The sequence below is a fragment of the Anomaloglossus baeobatrachus genome, chromosome 2 (assembly GCF_048569485.1).
Source record: "Anomaloglossus baeobatrachus isolate aAnoBae1 chromosome 2, aAnoBae1.hap1, whole genome shotgun sequence".
In the NCBI taxonomy this organism is placed as follows: Eukaryota; Metazoa; Chordata; class Amphibia; order Anura; family Aromobatidae; genus Anomaloglossus; species Anomaloglossus baeobatrachus.
The window spans coordinates 570,590,564-570,616,553 of record NC_134354.1 but is presented as its reverse complement, the minus strand read 5'-3'; the positions used below and the strand labels follow the sequence as shown (position 1 = coordinate 570,616,553).

At 47.7% G+C, this 25,990-nt stretch overlaps 1 protein-coding gene across 2 annotated transcripts in view; it reads right to left on the bottom strand.

Annotated features, from left to right (window-relative positions):
- ABCC4 (ATP binding cassette subfamily C member 4 (PEL blood group)) overlaps positions 1-25,990 on the bottom strand; it is a 410,039-nt gene that overhangs the window by 315,883 nt on the left and 68,166 nt on the right. For both annotated transcript variants that reach the window (XM_075336755.1, XM_075336756.1), the window contains one exon: positions 24,330-24,419. In XM_075336755.1, coding sequence (XP_075192870.1) covers positions 24,330-24,419 — 90 coding nt within the window. The remainder of the gene's footprint in view (positions 1-24,329; positions 24,420-25,990) is intronic.

Below are 25,990 nucleotides of genomic sequence, written 5' to 3'. Positions count from 1 at the left end.
GCCAGAAATTTGCTTTCTGCCGTGGGGACCAGGATCAACACCCTATCTCCGGGTGCAAAAGTACGGATCTTGGCCCCCCTATCATAAATCCTTTTCTGTGCTCCTTGAGCCTGTATCATATGCTCTTTAACGATGGGCATCACCGCCGCAATACGGTCCTGCATTTGGGTTACATGGTCTATTACGCTTTTGAACGGGGTGACCTGTCCCTCCCAGGTTTCTTTAGCGACATCTAACAGTCCACGGGGACGTCGGGCGTACAGAAGCTCGAAAGGAGAGAACCCGGTGGAAGACTGGGGCACCTCCCGGATGGCAAAAAGCAAATACGGGAGTAAGTAGTCCCAGTTCTTCCCGTCCTTGTCTATCGCCTTACGGAGCATCTGTTTCAAAGTTTTGTTAAACCGTTCGACCAGTCCGTCCGTTTGAGGGTGATACACGGAGGTGCGTAACTGTGCTATTTGTAACAGCCTGCAGAGTTCTTTCATTACTTTAGACATAAAGGGGGTTCCTTGGTCTGTGAGTATTTGTTTTGGGACACCAACCCGACTAAACACATGGACCAGCTCCTTGGCAATGGTCTTGGTGGCCGTGTTACGCAAAGGGATGGCCTCGGGGTAACGAGTGGCATAATCCAAGATGACAAGGATGTGCTGGTGTCCTCGTGCAGACTTGGGGAGGGGTCCAACTAAATCCATCCCAATTCTCTCAAATGGGATCTCGATGATAGGCAGAGGTACTAAGGGGCTACAGAAACGGGGCCTAGGCGCAGACATTTGGCAGTCGGGACAAGACTCGCAATAGGTGCGAATATCGTGATGCATGCCGGGCCAAACAAAACAGTGTAATATCCTTTCGGTAGTTTTCTGGACCCCCAGGTGTCCCCCCATCATGTGTCCGTGTGCCAGGTCCAGCACTCTCCGCCTGTAGGCTCTCGGCACAACCAATCGTTGTACTGTGTCATCCCCCTTCTTCTCTATCTGATAGAGAAAGTCATTCTCCAGGGCCATGTAGGGGTAAGCCAGCCTAGTACCTGCATCCACCTGCACCCCGTTTATCATTTTAACATTTTTTATAGCCTGAGTAAGGGTAGGATCTCTCATTTGCTCACTTTGGAAGTCATCTTTCTGGACTTCCAAATTCAGCCAAGAGGAAGGGGGACAGCCACCCGTGTCCGCCTCTGCCCCGGGTTCATCGGAATCACCCGCCAGAACTGAAAAGGGGAACTGGGGGTTGTTTTCAGCGGATTCCTCCTCTGAACCCTCTTGTGGGGCATCCTCTAGTGGCTCCGGGCCCACACAAGGTGTGGGAGAAGGATCATCCGTGCGGCTACCCTGGGGTACTAATTGGTTCTCCCACAACTGCCAGAAGTGGGGAAAATCCCTGCCCAAAATGATATCATGCAATAGTGCTGGTACTAGTCCCACCTTATGATGCACAGACCCATAGGGCGTAGTAATGCAGGAGACCGTTGTGAGGTACGAGCAGGTGTCTCCATGCACACATGTCACAGAAAATTTATCTGACGGTCCCATCGGGACTGTTACCAGACTGGCCTTTACCAGAGTCACCACACTCCCCGAGTCCAACAGCGCAACAACAGTATTGCCATCAATGGACACTTCACACAGGTGTTTTTTCATATCGCCTTGACATGCAGCAACACACACTACCCGTGCAACCATAGCCCTGCGTTTTTCAAAGTCCGTGACATCACACTGCATCGGTTCTGCAGTTACTGGACAGTTTGCAGCAATGTGGCCCAACTCCTGGCAGCGGAAACACCTCACGGGCCCCTTGCTGAGACCATAGTTTGGCACCTTAGCCCTCACAGGGCCAGCAGTCCTGTTTTCCTCCTCCACTGCCTTAGAATATTTTCCTCCTCCCCATGACCCTGGAACAGTCTTACCAGATCCTCGTCGAGAAGGGGAAGAGCGAGGATGTGTAGCATCGTCCATAAGTCCTTCTGCCAAGGAATAACGCTCCACTAGATCCACTAGCTGATCCGCTGTCGTGGGGTTTCCATGGCTTACCCACCTCTTCAGAGATGGCGGTAGAGCTCTTAGGTATTTATCAAGAACGATTCTTTGTACCATCTCTGGCGCCGTCAGAACCTCGGGCTGTAGCCATTTCTTGGTCAAGTGAATGAGGTCAAACATCTGTGACCGCGGTGGTTTATCGGGCTGATAAGTCCATTGATGAACTCTCTGTGCTCGCACGGCCGTCGTCACTCCCAGCCGGGCAAGGATCTCGGCTTTTAGTTTATCAAAGTCATGCGCTGCTTCAGGCTCAAGATCAAAGTAGGCTTTTTGGGCCTCACCTGCCAGAAACGGTGCAAGCAAGTCGGCCCATCGCTCCTTTGGCCACTTTTCCCGCTCCGCCGTCCGTTCAAACGTGGTCAGGTAAGCTTCCACATCGTCCTCTGTGGTTAATTTCTGCCAGCACCGACTCACATGAATCACCCTCTGGTCAGCCTCCGCATTATTCTCCGGTACGGTCGCCAGACGCTGCGCCACCTGCTGCAAAAGTTGGCGGTCTTTAACCGTCGATTCCACCAGTTCCTTCAACTGTGCCGACATCAAGCGATTAGCCTCCTGCTGCACAGCTGCGGTTTGTACCAGCGCTTTCACCACGTCATCCATTATGATGCGCTGTAACGTGCTGCCCGCGTTCTCCACCACAATGTGATAACACGCTCCGGGATCGCCTTTGCTGGGTTCAAAGGGCACGTATTCACCTCAGGCAGACAGCCGAATTCAAGGTGTAACTGACGCTTGGTCAGGTTTATTGCAGTGAAGCATAAACAAAAAGAAAAAAAAACACCAACAAAATAAATCCTTGCCTGTCCGGCACTAACTATACACAGTGTTATCCTAACTACCAACTGGAGGGCTTCTCCCTTCCAGCTAAACCATACAAACATCAGGCACTGCTCCTCACAAGTGTCTCCTACACAGCCAGGCTTACTGTGTTCCCAGATGGAGACCCTCCCCCAACTTCCCAGATTCCTTTTACCTCCGTCCTTCACCTCCCATTAATCCATTAGTAGCCAGGTGATCCTGGCCAGGCTAAGTCACATAGGACCGATACCGGGGTGAGATATACCTGCCCTCATCCACTAATCCCACATGAGTCTCACATATCCCCCCCCTCTGCTCAGACCACCTCGGCTGAGCAACGGCACCCACAAAACAGTGCACACGAGACAGGGCATCAGCATTCCCCATCCGCACCCCCGGGCGGTGCTCCACTGTAAAACGGTAGGCCTGAAGTGCAAGGAACCACCGGGTCACTCGGCCATTCCGTTCCCTATTCAAGTGCATCCACTTGAGAGGGGCATGGTCAGTGATCAGCCGGAACTTCCTTCCAATCAAGTAATATTTAAGGGACTCTAGAGCCCACTTAATGGCTAAGCATTCTTTTTCCACTATGGCATAGTTGCGTTCATGCTTATTAAGTTTCCGACTAAGATAAAGGACCGGATGTTCCTCTCCGTCCTTCAGTTGTGACAATACAGCCCCGATACCGGCATCAGAAGCATCCGTTTGGACCACGAACTCGCTGCGGAAGTCAGGAGTCATTAGCACAGGTTGAGAGCAAAGAGCTAGTTTTAAGTTATGGAAGGCTTCTTCGGCTGCCGTGGTCCATTTGATCATGACAGAGTCTTTCCCTTTGGTAAGGTCCGTCAGGGGAACAGCGGTAGCCGCAAAATTGGGAATGAACCGTCGGTAGTAGCCGGCTATTCCCAAAAACGCTCTCACCTGCTTCTTGTTGACTGGTTGCGGCCATTTCTGAATGGCTTGTATCTTGTCAATCTGGGGTTTAACAATTCCCCTCCCAATTACGTATCCCAAATACCGGGCTTCTTCCAGCCCGATATGACATTTCTTGGGGTTTGCTGTTAGACCCGCCTCCCGCAGGTCCTCAATCACAGCCTCTAGTTTCTGGAGGTGCGTCTCCCAGTCCAGGCTGTATATGACTATGTCATCCAAATACGCAGAAGCATAGTGCCTATGGGGCCTCAGGACTCGGTCCATCAACCTTTGAAAGGTTGCCGGTGCCCCGTGTAGTCCAAACGGCATATACACATACTGGTATAAACCTTCCGGTGTAGAAAACGCGGTTTTCTCTTTAGCGGCCTCTGTTAGCGGGATCTGCCAATAGCCCTTCGTTAAGTCTAGGGTCGTGATATACCGGGCTTTTCCAAGCCGATCTATTAATTCATCGACCCGTGGCATAGGGTATGCATCAAATTTGGAGACCGCATTTAATCTCCTGAAGTCATTGCAGAATCTAATGGAGCCGTCTGGTTTCGGTATTAACACAATCGGACTCGACCAGGCGCTATGCGATTCCTCGATTACACCTAACTCTAACATGGTCTTCACTTCTCGGGAGACAGCTTCCCGCCGAGCCTCCGGTATTCGGTAGGGCTTTACCTGAACTGTTACCCCAGGCTCTGTTATGATGTCATGTTTAATGAGAGTGGTCTGCCCGGGCTTTTCCGAGAAAAACTCGTGATTGTTGATTACAAACTGCTTGACGTCGGTCTTTTGCCGCTCCGACAGAGTCTCCGCCGTCCCGACATCCGGTATGGTCTGCTTGCAGACCGGAAGGGCCAGACCTGCTGACAGAGCTGGACGGTCCTTCCAGGGTTTTATCAGATTCACGTGATAAATCTGTTCAGGCTTCCTTTTACCAGCCTGGTACACTTTGTAGTTTACCTCACCCACCCGTTCCTTAATTTCAAAGGGGCCTTGCCACTTTGCCAGAAATTTGCTTTCTGCCGTGGGGACCAGGATCAACACCCTATCTCCGGGTGCAAAAGTACGGATCTTGGCCCCCCTATCATAAATCCTTTTCTGTGCTCCTTGAGCCTGTATCATATGCTCTTTAACGATGGGCATCACCGCCGCAATACGGTCCTGCATTTGGGTTACATGGTCTATTACGCTTTTGAACGGGGTGACCTGTCCCTCCCAGGTTTCTTTAGCGACATCTAACAGTCCACGGGGACGTCGGGCGTACAGAAGCTCGAAAGGAGAGAACCCGGTGGAAGACTGGGGCACCTCCCGGATGGCAAAAAGCAAATACGGGAGTAAGTAGTCCCAGTTCTTCCCGTCCTTGTCTATCGCCTTACGGAGCATCTGTTTCAAAGTTTTGTTAAACCGTTCGACCAGTCCGTCCGTTTGAGGGTGATACACGGAGGTGCGTAACTGTGCTATTTGTAACAGCCTGCAGAGTTCTTTCATTACTTTAGACATAAAGGGGGTTCCTTGGTCTGTGAGTATTTGTTTTGGGACACCAACCCGACTAAACACATGGACCAGCTCCTTGGCAATGGTCTTGGTGGCCGTGTTACGCAAAGGGATGGCCTCGGGGTAACGAGTGGCATAATCCAAGATGACAAGGATGTGCTGGTGTCCTCGTGCAGACTTGGGGAGGGGTCCAACTAAATCCATCCCAATTCTCTCAAATGGGATCTCGATGATAGGCAGAGGTACTAAGGGGCTACAGAAACGGGGCCTAGGCGCAGACATTTGGCAGTCGGGACAAGACTCGCAATAGGTGCGAACATCGTGATGCATGCCGGGCCAAACAAAACAGTGTAATATCCTTTCGGTAGTTTTCTGGACCCCCAGGTGTCCCCCCATCATGTGTCCGTGTGCCAGGTCCAGCACTCTCCGCCTGTAGGCTCTCGGCACAACCAATCGTTGTACTGTGTCATCCCCCTTCTTCTCTATCTGATAGAGAAAGTCATTCTCCAGGGCCATGTAGGGGTAAGCCAGCCTAGTACCTGCATCCACCTGCACCCCGTTTATCATTTTAACATTTTTTATAGCCTGAGTAAGGGTAGGATCTCTCATTTGCTCACTTTGGAAGTCATCTTTCTGGACTTCCAAATTCAGCCAAGAGGAAGGGGGACAGCCACCCGTGTCCGCCTCTGCCCCGGGTTCATCGGAATCACCCGCCAGAACTGAAAAGGGGAACTGGGGGTTGTTTTCAGCGGATTCCTCCTCTGAACCCTCTTGTGGGGCATCCTCTAGTGGCTCCGGGCTCACACAAGGTGTGGGAGAAGGATCATCCGTGCGGCTACCCTGGGGTACTAATTGGTTCTCCCACAACTGCCAGAAGTGGGGAAAATCCCTGCCCAAAATGATATCATGCAATAGTGCTGGTACTAGTCCCACCTTATGATGCACAGACCCATAGGGCGTAGTAATGCAGGAGACCGTTGTGAGGTACGAGCAGGTGTCTCCATGCACACATGTCACAGAAAATTTATCTGACGGTCCCATTGGGACTGTTACCAGACCGGCCTTTACCAGAGTCACCACACTCCCCGAGTCCAACAGCGCAACAACAGTATTGCCATCAATGGACACTTCACACAGGTGTTTTTTCATATCGCCTTGACATGCAGCAACACACACTACCCGTGCAACCATAGCCCTGCGTTTTTCAAAGTCCGTGACATCACACTGCATCGGTTCTGCAGTTACTGGACAGTTTGCAGCAATGTGGCCCAACTCCTGGCAGCGGAAACACCTCACGGGCCCCTTGCTGAGACCATAGTTTGGCACCTTAGCCCTCACAGGGCCAGCAGTCCTGTTTTCCTCCTCCACTGCCTTAGGATATTTTCCTCCTCCCCATGACCCTGGAACAGTCTTACCAGATCCTCGTCGAGAAGGGGAAGAGCGAGGATGTGTAGCATCGTCCATAAGTCCTTCTGCCAAGGAATAACGCTCCACTAGATCCACTAGCTGATCCGCTGTCGTGGGGTTTCCATGGCTTACCCACCTCTTCAGAGATGGCGGTAGAGCTCTTAGGTATTTATCCAGAACGATTCTTTGTACCATCTCTGGCGCCGTCAAAACCTCGGGCTGTAGCCATTTCTTGGTCAAGTGAATGAGGTCAAACATCTGTGACCGCGGTGGTTTATCGGGCTGATAAGTCCATTGATGAACTCTCTGTGCTCGCACGGCCGTCGTCACTCCCAGCCGGGCAAGGATCTCGGCTTTTAGTTTATCAAAGTCATGCGCTGCTTCAGGCTCAAGATCAAAGTAGGCTTTTTGGGCCTCACCTGCCAGAAACGGTGCAAGCAAGTCGGCCCATCGCTCCTTTGGCCACTTTTCCCGCTCCGCCGTCCGTTCAAACGTGGTCAGGTAAGCTTCCACATCGTCCTCTGTGGTTAATTTCTGCCAGCACCGACTCACATGAATCACCCTCTGGTCAGCCTCCGCATTATTCTCCGGTACGGTCGCCAGACGCTGCGCCACCTGCTGCAAAAGTTGGCGGTCTTTAACCGTCGATTCCACCAGTTCCTTCAACTGTGCCGACATCAAGCGATTAGCCTCCTGCTGCACAGCTGCGGATTGTACCAGCGCTTTCACCACGTCATCCATTATGATGCGCTGTAACGTGCTGCCCGCGTTCTCCACCACAATGTGATAACACGCTCCGGGATCGCCTTTGCTGGGTTCAAAGGGCACGTATTCACCTCAGGCAGACAGCCGAATTCAAGGTGTGACTGACGCTTGGTCAGGTTTATTGCAGTGAAGCATAAACAAAAAGAAAAAAAAACACCAACAAAATAAATCCTTGCCTGTCCGGCACTAACTATACACAGTGTTATCCTAACTACCAACTGGAGGGCTTCTCCCTTCCAGCTAAACCATACAAACATCAGGCACTGCTCCTCACAAGTGTCTCCTACACAGCCAGGCTTACTGTGTTCCCAGATGGAGACCCTCCCCCAACTTCCCAGATTCCTTTTACCTCCGTCCTTCACCTCCCATTAATCCATTAGTAGCCAGGTGATCCTGGCCAGGCTAAGTCACATAGGACCGATACCGGGGTGAGATATACCTGCCCTCATCCACTAATCCCACATGAGTCTCACATATCCCCCCCCTCTGCTCAGACCACCTCGGCTGAGCAACGGCACCCACAAAACAGTGCACACGAGACAGGGCATCAGCATTCCCCATCCGCACCCCCGGGCGGTGCTCCACTGTAAAACGGTAGGCCTGAAGTGCAAGGAACCACCGGGTCACTCGGCCATTCCGTTCCCTATTCAAGTGCATCCACTTGAGAGGGGCATGGTCAGTGATCAGCCGGAACTTCCTTCCAATCAAGTAATATTTAAGGGACTCTAGAGCCCACTTAATGGCTAAGCATTCTTTTTCCACTATGGCATAGTTGCGTTCATGCTTATTAAGTTTCCGACTAAGATAAAGGACCGGATGTTCCTCTCCGTCCTTCAGTTGTGACAATACAGCCCCGATACCGGCATCAGAAGCGTCCGTTTGGACCACGAACTCGCTGCGGAAGTCAGGAGTCATTAGCACAGGTTGAGAGCAAAGAGCTAGTTTTAAGTTATGGAAGGCTTCTTCGGCTGCCGTGGTCCATTTGATCATGACAGAGTCTTTCCCTTTGGTAAGGTCCGTCAGGGGAACAGCGGTAGCCGCAAAATTGGGAATGAACCGTCGGTAGTAGCCGGCTATTCCCAAAAACGCTCTCACCTGCTTCTTGTTGACTGGTTGCGGCCATTTCTGAATGGCTTGTATCTTGTCAATCTGGGGTTTAACAATTCCCCTCCCAATTACGTATCCCAAATACCGGGCTTCTTCCAGCCCGATATGACATTTCTTGGGGTTTGCTGTTAGACCCGCCTCCCGCAGGTCCTCAATCACAGCCTCTAGTTTCTGGAGGTGCGTCTCCCAGTCCAGGCTGTATATGACTATGTCATCCAAATACGCAGAAGCATAGTGCCTATGGGGCCTCAGGACTCGGTCCATCAACCTTTGAAAGGTTGCCGGTGCCCCGTGTAGTCCAAACGGCATATACACATACTGGTATAAACCTTCCGGTGTAGAAAACGCGGTTTTCTCTTTAGCGGCCTCTGTTAGCGGGATCTGCCAATAGCCCTTCGTTAAGTCTAGGGTCGTGATATACCGGGCTTTTCCAAGCCGATCTATTAATTCGTCGACCCGTGGCATAGGGTATGCATCAAATTTGGAGACTGCATTTAATCTCCTGAAGTCATTGCAGAATCTAATGGAGCCGTCTGGTTTCGGTATTAACACAATCGGACTCGACCAGGCGCTATGCGATTCCTCGATTACACCTAACTCTAACATGGTCTTCACTTCTCGGGAGACAGCTTCCCGCCGAGCCTCCGGTATTCGGTAGGGCTTTACCTGAACTGTTACCCCAGGCTCTGTTATGATGTCATGTTTAATGAGAGTGGTCTGCCCGGGCTTTTCCGAGAAAAACTCGTGATTGTTGATTACAAACTGCTTGACGTCGGTCTTTTGCCGCTCCGACAGAGTCTCCGCCGTCCCGACATCCGGTATGGTCTGCTTGCAGACCGGAAGGGCCAGACCTGCTGACAGAGCTGGACGGTCCTTCCAGGGTTTTATCAGATTCACGTGATAAATCTGTTCAGGCTTCCTTTTACCAGCCTGGTACACTTTGTAGTTTACCTCACCCACCCGTTCCTTAATTTCAAAGGGGCCTTGCCACTTTGCCAGAAATTTGCTTTCTGCCGTGGGGACCAGGATCAACACCCTATCTCCGGGTGCAAAAGTACGGATCTTGGCCCCCCTATCATAAATCCTTTTCTGTGCTCCTTGAGCCTGTATCATATGCTCTTTAACGATGGGCATCACCGCCGCAATACGGTCCTGCATTTGGGTTACATGGTCTATTACGCTTTTGAACGGGGTGACCTGTCCCTCCCAGGTTTCTTTAGCGACATCTAACAGTCCACGGGGACGTCGGGCGTACAGAAGCTCGAAAGGAGAGAACCCGGTGGAAGACTGGGGCACCTCCCGGATGGCAAAAAGCAAATACGGGAGTAAGTAGTCCCAGTTCTTCCCGTCCTTGTCTATCGCCTTACGGAGCATCTGTTTCAAAGTTTTGTTAAACCGTTCGACCAGTCCGTCCGTTTGAGGGTGATACACGGAGGTGCGTAACTGTGCTATTTGTAACAGCCTGCAGAGTTCTTTCATTACTTTAGACATAAAGGGGGTTCCTTGGTCTGTGAGTATTTGTTTTGGGACACCAACCCGACTAAACACATGGACCAGCTCCTTGGCAATGGTCTTGGTGGCCGTGTTACGCAAAGGGATGGCCTCGGGGTAACGAGTGGCATAATCCAAGATGACAAGGATGTGCTGGTGTCCTCGTGCAGACTTGGGGAGGGGTCCAACTAAATCCATCCCAATTCTCTCAAATGGGATCTCGATGATAGGCAGAGGTACTAAGGGGCTACAGAAACGGGGCCTAGGCGCAGACATTTGGCAGTCGGGACAAGACTCGCAATAGGTGCGAATATCGTGATGCATGCCGGGCCAAACAAAACAGTGTAATATCCTTTCGGTAGTTTTCTGGACCCCCAGGTGTCCCCCCATCATGTGTCCGTGTGCCAGGTCCAGCACTCTCCGCCTGTAGGCTCTCGGCACAACCAATCGTTGTACTGTGTCATCCCCCTTCTTCTCTATCTGATAGAGAAAGTCATTCTCCAGGGCCATGTAGGGGTAAGCCAGCCTAGTACCTGCATCCACCTGCACCCCGTTTATCATTTTAACATTTTTTATAGCCTGAGTAAGGGTAGGATCTCTCATTTGCTCACTTTGGAAGTCATCTTTCTGGACTTCCAAATTCAGCCAAGAGGAAGGGGGACAGCCACCCGTGTCCGCCTCTGCCCCGGGTTCATCGGAATCACCCGCCAGAACTGAAAAGGGGAACTGGGGGTTGTTTTCAGCGGATTCCTCCTCTGAACCCTCTTGTGGGGCATCCTCTAGTGGCTCCGGGCCCACACAAGGTGTGGGAGAAGGATCATCCGTGCGGCTACCCTGGGGTACTAATTGGTTCTCCCACAACTGCCAGAAGTGGGGAAAATCCCTGCCCAAAATGATATCATGCAATAGTGCTGGTACTAGTCCCACCTTATGATGCACAGACCCATAGGGCGTAGTAATGCAGTAGACCGTTGTGAGGTACGAGCAGGTGTCTCCATGCACACATGTCACAGAAAATTTATCTGACGGTCCCATCGGGACTGCCACCAGACTGGCCTTTACCAGAGTCACCACACTTCCCGAGTCTAATAGTGCAACAACAGTATTGCCATCAATGGACACTTCACACAGGTGTTTTTTCATATCGCCTTGACATGCAGCAACACACACTACCCGTGCAACCATAGCCCTGCGTTTTTCAAAGTCCGTGACATCACACTGCATCGGTTCTGCAGTTACTGGACAGTTTGCAGCAATGTGGCCCACCTCCTGGCAGCGGAAACACCTCACGGGCCCCTTGCTAAGACCATAGTTTGGCACCTTAGCCCTCACAGGGCCAGCAGTCCTGTTTTCCTCCTCCACTGCCTTAGGATATTTTCCTCCTCCCCATGACCCTGGAACAGTCTTACCAGATCCTCGTCGAGAAGGGGAAGAGCGAGGATGTGTAGCATCGTCCATAAGTCCTTCTGCCAAGGAATAACGCTCCACTAGATCCACTAGCTGATCCGCTGTCGTGGGGTTTCCATGGCTTACCCACCTCTTCAGAGATGGCGGTAGAGCTCTTAGGTATTTATCAAGAACGATTCTTTGTACCATCTCTGGCGCCGTCAGAACCTCGGGCTGTAGCCATTTCTTGGTCAAGTGAATGAGGTCAAACATCTGTGACCGCGGTGGTTTATCGGGCTGATAAGTCCATTGATGAACTCTCTGTGCTCGCACGGCCGTCGTCACTCCCAGCCGGGCAAGGATCTCGGCTTTTAGTTTATCAAAGTCATGCGCTGCTTCAGGCTCAAGATCAAAGTAGGCTTTTTGTGCCTCACCTGCCAGAAACGGTGCAAGCAAGTCGGCCCATCGCTCCTTTGGCCACTTTTCCCGCTCCGCCGTCCGTTCAAACGTGGTCAGGTAAGCTTCCACATCGTCCTCTGTGGTTAATTTCTGCCAGCACCGACTCACATGAATCACCCTCTGGTCAGCCTCCGCATTACTCTCCGGTACGGTCGCCAGACGCTGCGCCACCTGCTGCAAAAGTTGGCGGTCTTTAACTGTCGATTCCACCAGTTCCTTCAACTGTGCCGACATCAAGCGATTAGCCTCTTGCTGCACAGCTGCGGATTGTACCAGCGCTTTCACCACGTCATCCATTATGATGCGCTGTAACGTGCTGCCCGCATTCTCCACCACAATGTGACAACACGCTCCGGGATCGCCTTTGCTGGGTTCAAAGGGCACGTATTCACCTCAGGCAGACAGCCGAATTCAAGGTGTAACTGACGCTTGGTCAGGTTTATTGCAGTGAAGCATAAACAAAAAGAAAAAAAACACCAACAAAATAAATCCTTGCCTGTCCGGCACTAACTATACACGGTGTTATCCTAACTACCAACTGGAGGGCTTCTCCCTTCCAGCTAAACCATACAAACATCAGGCACTGCTCCTCACAAGTGTCTCCTACACAAACAGGCTTACTGTGTTCCCAGATGGAGACCCTCCCCCAACTTCCCAGATTCCTTTTACCTCCGTCCTTCACCTCCCATTAATCCATTAGTAGCCAGGTGATCCTGGCCAGGCTAAGTCACATAGGACCGATACCGGGGTGAGATATACCTGCCCTCATCCACTAATCCTATATGAGTCTCACAATATATATATGCAGCAGAGCAATATGCGTGTCTGTCTGTATGTATGCATGTATGTATGCAGCAGAGCAGTATACGTGTCTGTATGTATATATGCAGCAGAGCAGTATGCGTGTCTGTATGTATGTATATATATATGCAGCAGAGCAATATGCGTGTATGTATGTATGTATATATGCAGCAGAGCAGTATGCGTGTCTATATGTATGTATATATGCAGCAGAGCAGTATGCGTGTCTGTATGTATGTATGCAGCAGAGCAGTATGCGTGTCTGTATGTATGTATATATGCAGCAGAGCAGTATGCGTGTCTATATGTATGTATATATGCAGCAGAGCAGTATGCGTGTCTATATGTATGTATATATGCAGCAGAGCAGTATGCGTGTCTATATGTATGTATATATGCAGCAGAGCAGTATGCGTGTCTATATGTATGTATATATGCAGCAGAGCAGTATGCGTGTCTGTATGTATGTATATATGCAGCAGAGCAGTATGCGTGTCTATATGTATGTATATATGCAGCAGAGCAGTATGCGTGTCTATATGTATGTATATATGCAGCAGAGCAGTATGCGTGTCTATATGTATGTATATATGCAGCAGAGCAGTATGCGTGTCTATATGTATGTATATATGCAGCAGAGCAGTATGCGTGTCTATATGTATGTATATATGCAGCAGAGCAGTATGCGTGTCTATATGTATGTATATATATATGCAGCAGAGCAGTATGCGTGTCTATATGTATGTATATATGCAGCAGAGCAGTATGCGTGTCTGTATGCATGTATGTATGCAGCAGAGCAGTATACGTGTCTGTATGTATATATGCAGCAGAGCAGTATGCGTGTCTGTATGTATGTATATATATATGCAGCAGAGCAATATGCGTGTATGTATGTATGTATATATGCAGCAGAGCAGTATGCGTGTCTATATGTATGTATATATGCAGCAGAGCAGTATGCGTGTCTGTATGTATGTATGCAGCAGAGCAGTATGCGTGTCTGTATGTATGTATATATGCAGCAGAGCAGTATGCGTGTCTATATGTATGTATATATGCAGCAGAGCAGTATGCGTGTCTATATGTATGTATATATGCAGCAGAGCAGTATGCGTGTCTATATGTATGTATATATGCAGCAGAGCAGTATGCGTGTCTATATGTATGTATATATGCAGCAGAGCAGTATGCGTGTCTATATGTATGTATATATGCAGCAGAGCAGTATGCGTGTCTATATGTATATATGCAGCAGAGCAGTATGCGTGTCTATATGTATGTATATATGCAGCAGAGCAGTATGCGTGTCTGTATGTATATATATATGCAGCAGAGCAATATGCGTGTCTATATGTATGTATATATGCAGCAGAGCAGTATGCGTGTCTATATGTATGTATATATGCAGCAGAGCAGTATGCGTGTCTGTATGTATGTATATATGCAGCAGAGCAGTATGCGTGTCTATATGTATGTATATATGCAGCAGAGCAGTATGCCTGTCTATATGTATGTATATATGCAGCAGAGCAGTATGCGTGTCTATATGTATGTATATATGCAGCAGAGCAGTATGCGTGTCTATATGTATGTATATATGCAGCAGAGCAGTATGCGTGTCTATATGTATGTATATATGCAGCAGAGCAGTATGCGTGTCTGTATGTATGTATATATATATGCAGCAGAGCAATATGCGTGTCTGTCTGTATGTATGCATGTATGTATGCAGCAGAGCAGTATACGTGTCTGTATGTATGCATGTATGTATGCAGCAGAGCAGTATACGTGTCTGTATGTATGCATGTATGTATGCAGCAGAGCAGTATGCGTGTCTGTATGTATGTATATATATATGCAGCAGAGCAATATGCGTGTCTGTCTGTATGTATGCATGTATGTATGCAGCAGAGCAGTATACGTGTCTGTATGTATGCATGTATGTATGCAGCAGAGCAGTATACGTGTCTGTATGTATGCATGTATGTATGCAGCAGAGCAGTATGCGTGTCTGTATGTATGTATATATATATATGCAGCAGAGCAATATGCGTGTCTATATGTATGTATATATGCAGCAGAGCAGTATGCGTGTCTATATGTATGTATATATGCAGCAGAGCAGTATGCGTGTCTGTATGTATGCATGTATGTATGCAGCAGAGCAGTATACGTGTCTGTATGTATGCATGTATGTATGCAGCAGAGCAGTATGCGTGTCTGTATGTATGCATGTATGTATGCAGCAGAGCAGTATACGTGTCTGTATGTATGTATGTATGCAGCAGAGCAGTATGCCTGTCTGTATGTATGCATGTATGTATGCAGCAGAGCAGTATGCGTGTCTGTATTTATGTATATATATATGCAGCAGAGCAATATGCGTGTCTGTCTGTATGTATGCAGCAGAGCAGTATGCGTGTCTGTATGTGTGTATGTATGTATGCAGCAGAGCAGTATGCGTGTCTGTATGTATGTATGTATATATGCAGCAGAGCAGTATGCGTGTCTGTATGTATGTATGTATATATGTAGCAGAGTAGTATGCGTGTCTGTATGTATGTATATATATATATGCAGCAGAGCAATATGCGTGTCTGTCTGTATGTATGCATGTATGTATGCAGCAGAGCAGTATGCGTGTCTGTATGTATGCATGTATGTATGCAGCAGAGCAGTATGCGTGTATGTATGTATGCATGTATGTATGCAGCAGAGCAGTATGCGTGTCTGTCTGTATGTATGTATGCAGCAGAGCAGTGTGTGTGTGTGTGTCTATGTATGTATGCAGCAGAGCAGTGTGTGTGTGTCTGTATGTATGTATGTATGCAGCATAGCAGTGTGTGTCTCTGTATGTATGCATGTATGATGTGTATCTATGTATGTCAGTGTATATGACTGTATAGATTTGTCTGTTTATATGTATTTTTGTGAGTTTGTCTTTAAATATGTATATGTACGTGTATGTATCTGTGTATGTGTGTGTGTCTCCGTGTTTATGGGGCCCACTGGGACTCTTCCGCCCGGGGCCCACAAAAACCTGGAGCCGGCCCTGCCTGCGGTGATGAAGTCCCGCCATCCCGACCTCAGCGCTGTCACTGTCCTCCATGGCCGCCGCTTGTCACATCACCTCTCGCTTCCGACCCGAGACTGACTAGCGGTGACGTCACGGACCTCTCGCGAGACTTGCTGTGAAGGCGCCGGTCATTGAACTCAGTGACAGGTGCTGTCAGTGTGCTGGAGATCAGCGCAGGTAATGTACCTCGCTGACAGCAGCACTTGTCATGCCCTGCAGTGACCTGGGCTGACCCATTGATGTTAGCTCAGGTCACTGCACTGCTCTCCCAGCCAATGGGGAACATCCTGCTCTTCATTGACTGGGACAGTGTGGATCATCATGGCAACCCCTTGGATTACACCAGACCTGGATTTGTTTTTCATTCTAATAAATTGGTTAAAGAGGGAATGTTTTGGGGAGTGTTTTTTCAAATAAAAATGTGTTTGTCGTCTATTTTTTTTTATTACTGACTGGGTTGGTGATGTCGGGTATCTGATAGACGCCTGACCTCACCAACCCCAGGGCTTGATGCCAGGTGACATTACACATCTGGTATTAACCCCATATATTACCCCGTTTGCCACCGCACCAGGGCGCGGGATGAGCTGGGGCGAAGCACCAGGATTGGCGCATCTAATGGATGCGCCACTTCTGGGGCGGCTGCGGCCTGCTATTTTTAGGCTGGGGAGAGTCCAATAACCATGGACCTCCCTAGTCTGAGAATATCAGGCCCCAGCTGTCTGCTTTACCTTGGCTGGTGATCCAATTTTGGGGGACCCCTACGTGTGTTTTTTTTTAATTATTTATTTAATTTAAAATAACAGCGTGGGGTGCCCTCAGTTTTGGATTACCAGCCAAGGTGAGGTTGCCAGCTGTGGTCTGCAGGCTGCAGCCGTCTGCTTTACCCTAGCTGGCTACAAAACTAGGGGGAACCCTACGTCATTTTTTTTTTTCATTTTTTTGGCTAAATACAAAGCTAAGCACCCCTTAGTGCCACATGAAAGGCACCAAAGCGTGCTCCACTTTTTCTCCACTTTTTCTCCACTTTTTCTCCACTTTTTCTCCACTTTTTCTCCACTTTTTCTCCACTTTTTCTCCACTTTTTTCTCCACTTTTTTCTCCACTTTTTTCTCCACTTTTTTCTCCACTTTTTCCCCACTTTTTCTCCACTTTTTCTCCACTTTTTCTCCACTTATTCTTCACTTTTTCTCCACTTTCTCCACTTTTTTCTCCACTTTTTCTCCACTTTTTCTCCACTTTTTCTCCACTTTTTCTCCACTTTTTTCTCCACTTTTTTCTCCACTTTTTCTCCACTTTTTCTCCATTTTTTCTCCGTTCTTTTTCTATGGTCGGTCTACCCATTAGCTCTGCCATGCATACTGTAGCTCTACACCTACTGCACATGTTACTTTATGATTGACATCTCTTTCGTACCAGAGCTGTCTAAGCCTACTCTGACCCCATATTTGTCATTACTATATTGTCCTTGTACTGTATTATGACATTTGTATCATGTGTTTCATTTCTTGCTGTGTTGCAATTTTTTTGCTGCATCCCAATTGTACCTCTACATTGTTCGAGTTTATGTTATTGCTCTCTCACTCTTATGTGATACTGATTATTGTCATTTTTCATGATTACATGCAGATAAGTCCAATCTGACGAAGGCTCAGGCCGAAACGTCATTTGTAACTTGTTTTGGACAAAAACATATATGCTTATGAAAAAAAATTTTTTCTTAATACGGACCAATAAAGAGTGATTTTGCATTACTATCCGTTGTGACTTACTGACTTAGTCTGGGAGATTTAGAGTGCCGAGGTTACTCACTAATTTTATCTATTATTACCTCTGAGCATCTATATACCAGTGAGCAGAGCTTCCTCTACAGTAGTTCTCCTGATTAGGCATGCCCTTACCTCATGAGCAGGGCATTGCAGCTTTGGTAGCAACTATTACGACATGGACTCTGCTGCTGTGGACCCGGGGAGAGTGAGTGCAGATTCATTGCACCCACACTCCTCACATGAAGGGTCCGCACTCCTAGAAAATGGGGGATACGTTCCCTGAGTGTCTCCCCCCCATATTCTAGACGGTCCAGAGTCGTCGTGGGACCCCTTTATTTTTTTTCTTACAATAAATTGGTGAAAGAGGAAATGTTTTGGGGACTGTTTTTTCAAATAAATTTCTTTTGTCGATTTTTTTTTTTTTTGTTAGTACTGACAGTTTATGATGTTGGGTATCTAATAGACGCCATGACATCACAAACTGCTGGGCTTGATCTCAGGTGACTTTACAGCTAGTATCAACCCGATTTATTACCCCGTTTGCCACTGCACCAGGGCACGGGATGAGCTGGGGTGAAGCGCCAGGATTGGCGCATCTAGTGGATGCGCCACGTCTGGGGTGCCTGTGGCCTGCTATTTTTAGGCTGTGAAGGCCCAATAACTATGGACCTTCCCACCCTGAGAATACCAGACCACAGCTGTCCGCTTTACCTTGGCTGGTGATCCAATTTGGGGGAGACCCTACTTTTATTGTGTAATTATTAATATTTATAAAATAATTATAAAAAAGAGCCTGAGGGGACCTCCACATTGGATCCCCAACCACGGTAAAGCTGCCAGCTGTGGTTTTCAGGCTACAGCCGTCTGCTTTACCCTAGCTGGCTATCAAAAATGGGGGGACCCAATGTCATTTTTTTTTTTTAACTATTTTTTAAATAGAAAAAATTAATGGGCTTCCCTGTATTTTGATTGCCAACCAAGGTATCGGCAGGCAGACTGGGGTGGCAACCCATAGCTGTCTGCTTTATCTGCGCTGAGAATCAAAAATACCGCGGAGCGCTACGTCATTTTTTTAAAGATTTATTTTTACAGCACTGTGATGTCCAGCAATCAAAATACAGGGAAGCCCATTTTGTTTTTAGTTATTTAAATAAATAATTAAAAAAAATATATATGGGCTCCCGCTGCATTTTTTGTATTGCTAGGTAAGGGTAATCCAAGCAGCTACTGGCTGCTAACCCCCACTGCTTGATGTTACCTTCACTGGCAATGGAAAATCCAGGGAAGCATTTTTTATTTTTTTTGCCAAAAAACTACAAAAAAAAGGACGTGAGCTTCGCCATATTTTTGTATGCTAGCCAGGTATAGCAAGCAGGTGCTGGAAGAGTTGGATACAGCACCTGAAGATGGCGCTTCTATGAAAATACCATTTTCTGAGGCGGCTGCAGACTGCAATTCGCAGCAGTGGTGCCCAGAAATCTCAGGCCAACCTGTGCTGCGGATTCCAATCCCCAGCTGCCTAGTTGTACCTGGCTGGACACAAAAATGGGGCGAAGCCTACGTCATTTGTTTTCTAATTATTTCATGAAATTCATGAAATAATAGAAAAAGGGCTTCCCTTTATTTTTGTCTCCCAGCCGGGTACAAATAGGCAACTGGGGGTTGGGGGCAGCCGTACCTGCCTGCTGTACCTGGCTAGCATACAAAAATATAGCGAAGCCCACATAATTTTTTCAGGGGGCAAAAAACTTCTGCATACAGTCCTGGATGGAGTATGCTGAGCCTTGTAGTTCTGCAGCTGCTGTCTGTCTGTATGGAGAAGAGCAGACAGCATCTGCAGAATTACAAGGCTCAGCATACTCCATCCAGGACTGTATGCAGAATTTTTTTTCCCACCAAAAAAATGACGTGGGCTTCGCCATATTTTTGTATGCTAGCCAGGTACAGCAGGCAGCCACGGGCTGCCTCCAACCCCCAGTTGCCTATTTGTACCCGGCTGGGAACCAAAAATATAGGGAAGCCCGTTTTTTTTAATTATTTCACTTATTTCATGAAATAATTAAAAAACAAATGACGTGGGCTTCGCCCCATTTTTGTGTCCAGCCGGGTACAACTAGGCAGCTGGGGATTGGAATCCGCAGCACAGGTTAGCCCGAGGTTTCTGGGCGCCTCTGCTGCGAATTTCAGTCCGCAGCCGTCCCAGAAAATGGCGCTCTCATAGAAGCGCCATCATCTGGAGCTGTATCCAACTCTTCCAACAGCCCTGTAGCCGGGTGGCTTGTTGGGTAATCATGAGTTAATACTGGCTTTGTTTTACTAGCCAGTATTAAGCCAGAGATTCTTAATGTCAGGCACGTTTGACCCGGCCATTAAGAATCTCCAATAAAGGGTTAAAAAAAAACACCACACAGAGAAAAAATACTTTAATAGAAATAAATACACAGACACATTAGAGACTCCATCTTTATTACCCCCTGTCAGCCCTCCACGATCCTGCTCTTCTGTCTTCTTTCTTTCTAGTGTAGTAGTAGTCACGATTGTAGTGAGGATGAGTTTACCCAGCTCATCACTTGGGGCTGGGGAACCTCATCCTAACTACAATCATCACTACAAACGGGAAGCAGCGTGCAGCGTGCAGATCAGTGCTGGCTGTCAGCGGTAACAGCGGTAAAGGCCCCGTCACACTAAGCAACTTACCAGCGATCCCAGCAACGATAGGGATCGCTGGTAAGTTGCTAGGAGGTTGCTGGTGAGATGTCACACTAGCGACGCTCCAGCGATCCCACCAGCAACCTGACCTGGCAGGGATCGCTGGAGCGTGGCTACACGAGTTGCTGGTGAGCTCACCAGCAACCAGTGACCAGCCCCCAGCGCCGCGTGGAAGATGCTGCGCTTGGTAACTAAGGTAAATATCGGGTAACCAACCCGATATTTACCTTGGTTACCAGCGCACGCAGCTACACGTGCAGAGAGCAGGGAGCAGCGCACACTGAGCGCTGGCTCCCTGCTCTCCTAGTTACAGCACACATGGGGTTAATTACCCGATGTGTGCTGCAGCTACCTGTGCACAGAGCAGGGAGCAGCGCACACCGCTTAGCGCTGGCTCCCTGCTCTCCTAGTTACAGCACACATCGGGTTAATTACCCGATATGTGCTGCAGCTACATGTGCACAGAGCAGGGAGCAGCGCACACCGCTTAGCGCTGGCTCCCTGCTCTCAGACGCTGACACGCGTTACCATAGCAACGGTGCTCTCGGAGCCGCGGTTAGCGGTGACGTCACCGCTAACTGCGTTGCTATGGCAACCTCCGTTAATGACCGGCTGTGTCAGCCGGTCCCTAACGGAACGCGGACCGTGTGCTAGAGCATGTCGCCGGTACACGGCGATACACATATGTGCACCGTGTACCGGAGAGATGCACTCGCAGGTCCTACATGACTCGTCATAGTCATGTGACCAGTCTGTAGCCAATGAGATAATAGCCACGTGACTGGTCACATGGCTATTTTGACGTCACGATAGGTCCTGCATCACTGCTGCAGTGCCAGTCACCGGGAGGATTCAGCGATCATCGGATGGAATAGCGGCAGGAGACAGAGTGCAGAAGGGATCGCGGGGACCGGTAAGTGTTATGGCAATGTTTATTAACTGTTTGTGTACATTTATAATGCATTTTTATGTGTTTGTGATTGCCTCCCATTATAGCCTATTGGTTCGAGTTCGGTTCGTCGAACGTTCGACGAACCGAACTCGAACGGGACCCCCGTTCGGCGAACCGACCTCGAGCCGAACCGCGACCGGTTCGCTCATCTCTAGACATGATGTAATCAAAGGTCTCTTAATTGCAGGAGACTAAAATAACTTAACAGGAGACAGGCTGGTATGCAGGACTGGCATTAGGGAGAAGGGAGAGCAAACTAGGAAATTTCACAGGGACCCCCCTAGATCTCAGGGTTTATATCCTGATAACAGGACTTCTTAAAGACCCTTGTGACATCACATCATGTGACCAAAGGTCTCTAAATTGCAGGAGTCTAAAGCTGAAAAGGAGACAGGCTGATGTGTGTGTGTGTGTGTGTGTGTGTGTGTGTGTGTGTGTGTGTGTGTGTGTGTGTGTGTGTGTATAGATAGATAGGTACACACACGTTTGGAGAGTTATGTTGACATTCCAGAACGAAATATGACTATATATAAATAAATGTTGATTTTTTTAAATAAAATGTGGATTGTTGTTCATGGAAAAAAATAACACTTCCGCTGAAAATAAGCCAAAGCCCATCTTTCGGAGCATATAATAATCTAAGATCTTGTCTTATTTTCGGGAAAACACGGATAGATCTGTTTTTTAACAATGAAGACCATGTGAAAAGGATCATAATGGAAAGTCATGTGTTATGCATTGAGTTAAAGGGAACCTGTCAGGTCCAATATACACCCAGATCCACGAGCAGTTCTGAGTGCAGATTGCTAATCCCTGCCTAACCGTCCCTGTATACACTAGCATAGATAAAGAGATTATTAGAAAAAGTATTTCTAAAGATCTTTTACCGTATGCTAATGAGGTCAGGGACTAGTCTCCTGAGCGTTAGTTCCCTGGTCAGTCAGCTCCATTAGCATGTTAGTCCCTGTGGGCATGGTAACATGCTAATGAATACGCAGCGTCACACGATAATTTCACTCACCTCTCTCCTGCCATCGCATCTGACACTGGATTTCGGCTCAGTGCGCATGACCCTGGAGTTTGGGTCATGCATACTACTTCAGTGTGAAGCAAGGACTCATACACCCGGCTTCATAGTGCGAATGACCCAAATTCCGGGGTCACGGGCACTGACCCGAAATCCAGCGTCTGACGCGATGGCGAAGTGAGATCATCCTGTGACGCTGCATATTCATTAGCATGTTAGCACACCCACAGTGGCCCACAGGGGCGTACTAACATGCTAATGGAGCCAACTGGCCAGGAGAACTAACGCCCAGCGGACTAGTCCCCTCGCTCATTAGCATATAATACACAATCTTTAGAAACACTTTTTCTAAAGATCTTTTTATCTATGCTAGTGTATACAGGGACGGTTAGGCAGGGATTACCAATATACACCCAGAACTGCTTGCGGTTCTGGGTGCATATTACACCTGACAGGTTCCCTTTAAGGCATCTGTTTTATTAGCACTGTGCATGTGCAGAACATTAGGGCTGTTCAGAGACTCCTATAGTAAAAATGTATCTGTTACAAACAAAAATAAAACAAGTGAAAAACGGAAATCAAAAGCATCTGTTTTTAAATTAATACATTATTTTTGCTCCCAAAAATTGAAAATTTGGTTTTAATTTTCTATTTTTACTCCATTTCTAACAGTTCGAGTTCTTTTTTAAACACAGGTTCTGTTACAAATGGATGACAAATAGACATGTTAAAGGAGCCTTTATGGCATATTGCCAAGTTCTTTCTTCTACAATTATGAAGGAACCATTTACCAAGATTTTGCTATGTAATCTGTGAACAGGATGATGTAGGGACAAAGACCCTAATTCCTGGACTGTGTCACTTACTGGAGTCCTTTGTGTGGTTTTCACAAAATCACTGTTTTCTCTGTTGCAGATTTTCCACTTATCTGAATGCTGAACTTTGTTTAACCCAGCCAACACTACTGACTGACAGCTTTCTATGTATACTATGCATAGGCAGAAAACTGCTAATCATTGCTGGGGCTGGGGTTACACAGAGCAGGAGGACTATATGGCACGAAAAAAGTGGTCCTCTAGTGATAATCTCCTGCTGATAAAACACTTATTCTATTGAAACTACAACAATAATTGACACAATGCTGGAATCATGGTCTATGCCCCTACATAATGCTGCTCTGAGATTACATAGCAAAATTCTCCTGACAGATTCCCTTTATGGGTCCTGTACACAACACATGAAAGAACCAACTAATTTCGGGACAAAATTGTTAGTGCTGAAGTGCACATTTAGTGCTGGCTTTTTGTTTTTCTTCATTGAATTGGTCGGTGATTGACCTCCACCTTGCTATGCACCCCAATTTGGGATGTATTCCATCTGTCTAGATTTTGGCGGTTGGTGACTGTTCACATTAAGTCATCAGGCCTTGTCCACAGGCTATTTACTTCATGCAGCATTTGCTTGGACCTGTCCCGCCCACAGCCATGATTCAGTCATGGGTACGGGATTGAAATAGACCAGGTGAGTGCTGCTAAGAGCAGTTCTACTATTCATATGTGAGGCCATATGGCACATTTTATAAAAATATTTTAGTGTAGGACTGCCTCAAATGAGATTTGCCGTGACGTGGCGAGGCAGCTCAAGAAATTGCAATTTTTTGCCAAAAATCTCAAATTTTTATAAGTACAGTTTGGAATTGTTAGTGCTGAAGTGCACATTTAGTGCTGGCTTTTTGTTTTTCTTCATTGAATTGGTCGGTGGTTGACCTCCACCTTGCTATGCACCCCAATTTGGGATGTATTCCATCTGTCTAGATTTTGGCGGTTGGTGACTGTTCACATTAAGTCATCAGGCCTTGTCCACAGGCTATTTACTTCATGCAGCATTTGCTTAGACCTGTCCCGCCCACAGCCATGACTGGCTTTTTGTTTTTCTTAATTTCGGGACAAGCAGACAGTAATCTAATGTGTATGGTACAGTCCCGCTCTTGCAGCATCTACACTGTGCTCATGTGTTTTGCTATTATCCTGTGTATTTTCCGTCACTTACATTGCTTTAATGACCTTCTCTTCTGCAGAAATTAAAACATTCAACAAAAATAGAATTTAATTAAAATATATACCTGATCAAACTTATTGACATCATTGGATAAAAGATTTACAATTTGGCCAGTGGTTGTTTTTCCCATGGCTGTATTGCTGAGACGGAGAGCCTAAAACAATCCAAATATAGAAAAATATGTCATCCATGTGAAATTATAATGTCAGAGACTCAAACAGAAAAAGCTCAGAGGCAAGAACAATTCTGACATCAGGCCAAAAGCTCTTTGGTATTAGGAGAAAGCTTTACTATTGGCATTAGTCACCTGCAGAGGGCACATATCCCTTCTATAGACCCCCACACTGCACATAAAAGCTACGTGTTGTAACAAAAGCCATCAGTCATGGTTTAATAGTGACGTGTTGTCAATTTTGATTGGTGGATGATCTCTAAACCCAGAGACTCTCAATGATGAAAGGGCGACAAAAAGCAACAGGTCGAAGACTTGGTTGAAAATTCCTTAGCTTCTTTGTTGGTTTCACTCTGCCCTTATCACTTTTCAGATTGGTGACCCTGTTGGCTATGTCCGCACGCTGCGTTCTGTAATTGTCAAAAAATGCACCCTCTGGCAGACTTTGACAACTGTAAACACTGCGCTTGACAAAAAAAATGTGTCCAAAACGAACGCGTGATGCATGAACTCAGATGAACTTCTGAGGTCAGTGCCAGGACAGAGGAATCTGCAGCAGTGACGTCAGAGCTTCACCCGAGTTCACTGTCATTGCGTGGCTCTGTTTCTGTGTCGCGGCCTGATCTGCGATCACAGGTGAAGAACTCAAATCACCTGAGTGACTGAAGTGAGCCGCACGATCAGCGGTGCAGCCATAGAGAACGACCTCTCTGTCAGCTCCACGGAGCAACTGAAGTGAGTCACGCTATCAGCGTTGATGTCACTCAGGTTACCCGCGGCCACAACTTGATCCTCCAACTGTCTCAGGTGGAGTACTTCAGCTGTGGCCACTGGTAATCTGAGTGATATCAACGCTGATAGCGTGGCTCACTTCAATTGCTCCGTGGAGCTGACAGAGAGGTCATTCTCTATGGCCGCTCCTGTCAGATTCTGATGTAGCAGAGCTGAAAGCGCCGTGGGACCTCGTGTGGATTATGTTGGACCTGGAGGGTTGTTTGGGAATTAATAAAGTGGTGAAAGAGAGTGGGTTTTTTTGTCTTCCAAATTTTGTCACCCAAATAAAGGATTTTTTGGGTGTATGTGTTTATTTTCTTTAACTTACAGGTTAATCATGGGGGGTGTCTCATAGACGCCTGCCACGATTAACCAAGGACTTAGTGGCAGCTATGGGCTGTCATTAACTCCTTATTACCCGATTGCCAACGAACCAGGGCAATTTGGGAAGAGTCGGGTAAGGTCCCGGGACTGTCGCATCTAATGGATGTGGCAATTCCGGACAGCTGCTGGCTGAGATTTTTAGGCTGGGGGCAGCCTAAAAAATGATAGGCCTCCCCAGTCTGAGAATACCAGCCCCCAGCTGTTTGGCTTTATCTTGGCTGGGTATCATTTGGGGGGGGGGGACTGCACGTAGTTTTTTTAAATTTATTTATTTATTTTACTGCACGATATAGACCCGCCCACCAGCGGCTGTGATTGGTTGCAGTGAAACAGCTGTCACTCAGCATGGGGGCTCGTCTGAATGCAATCATAGACCTGCATTACTGCTAAGGAAA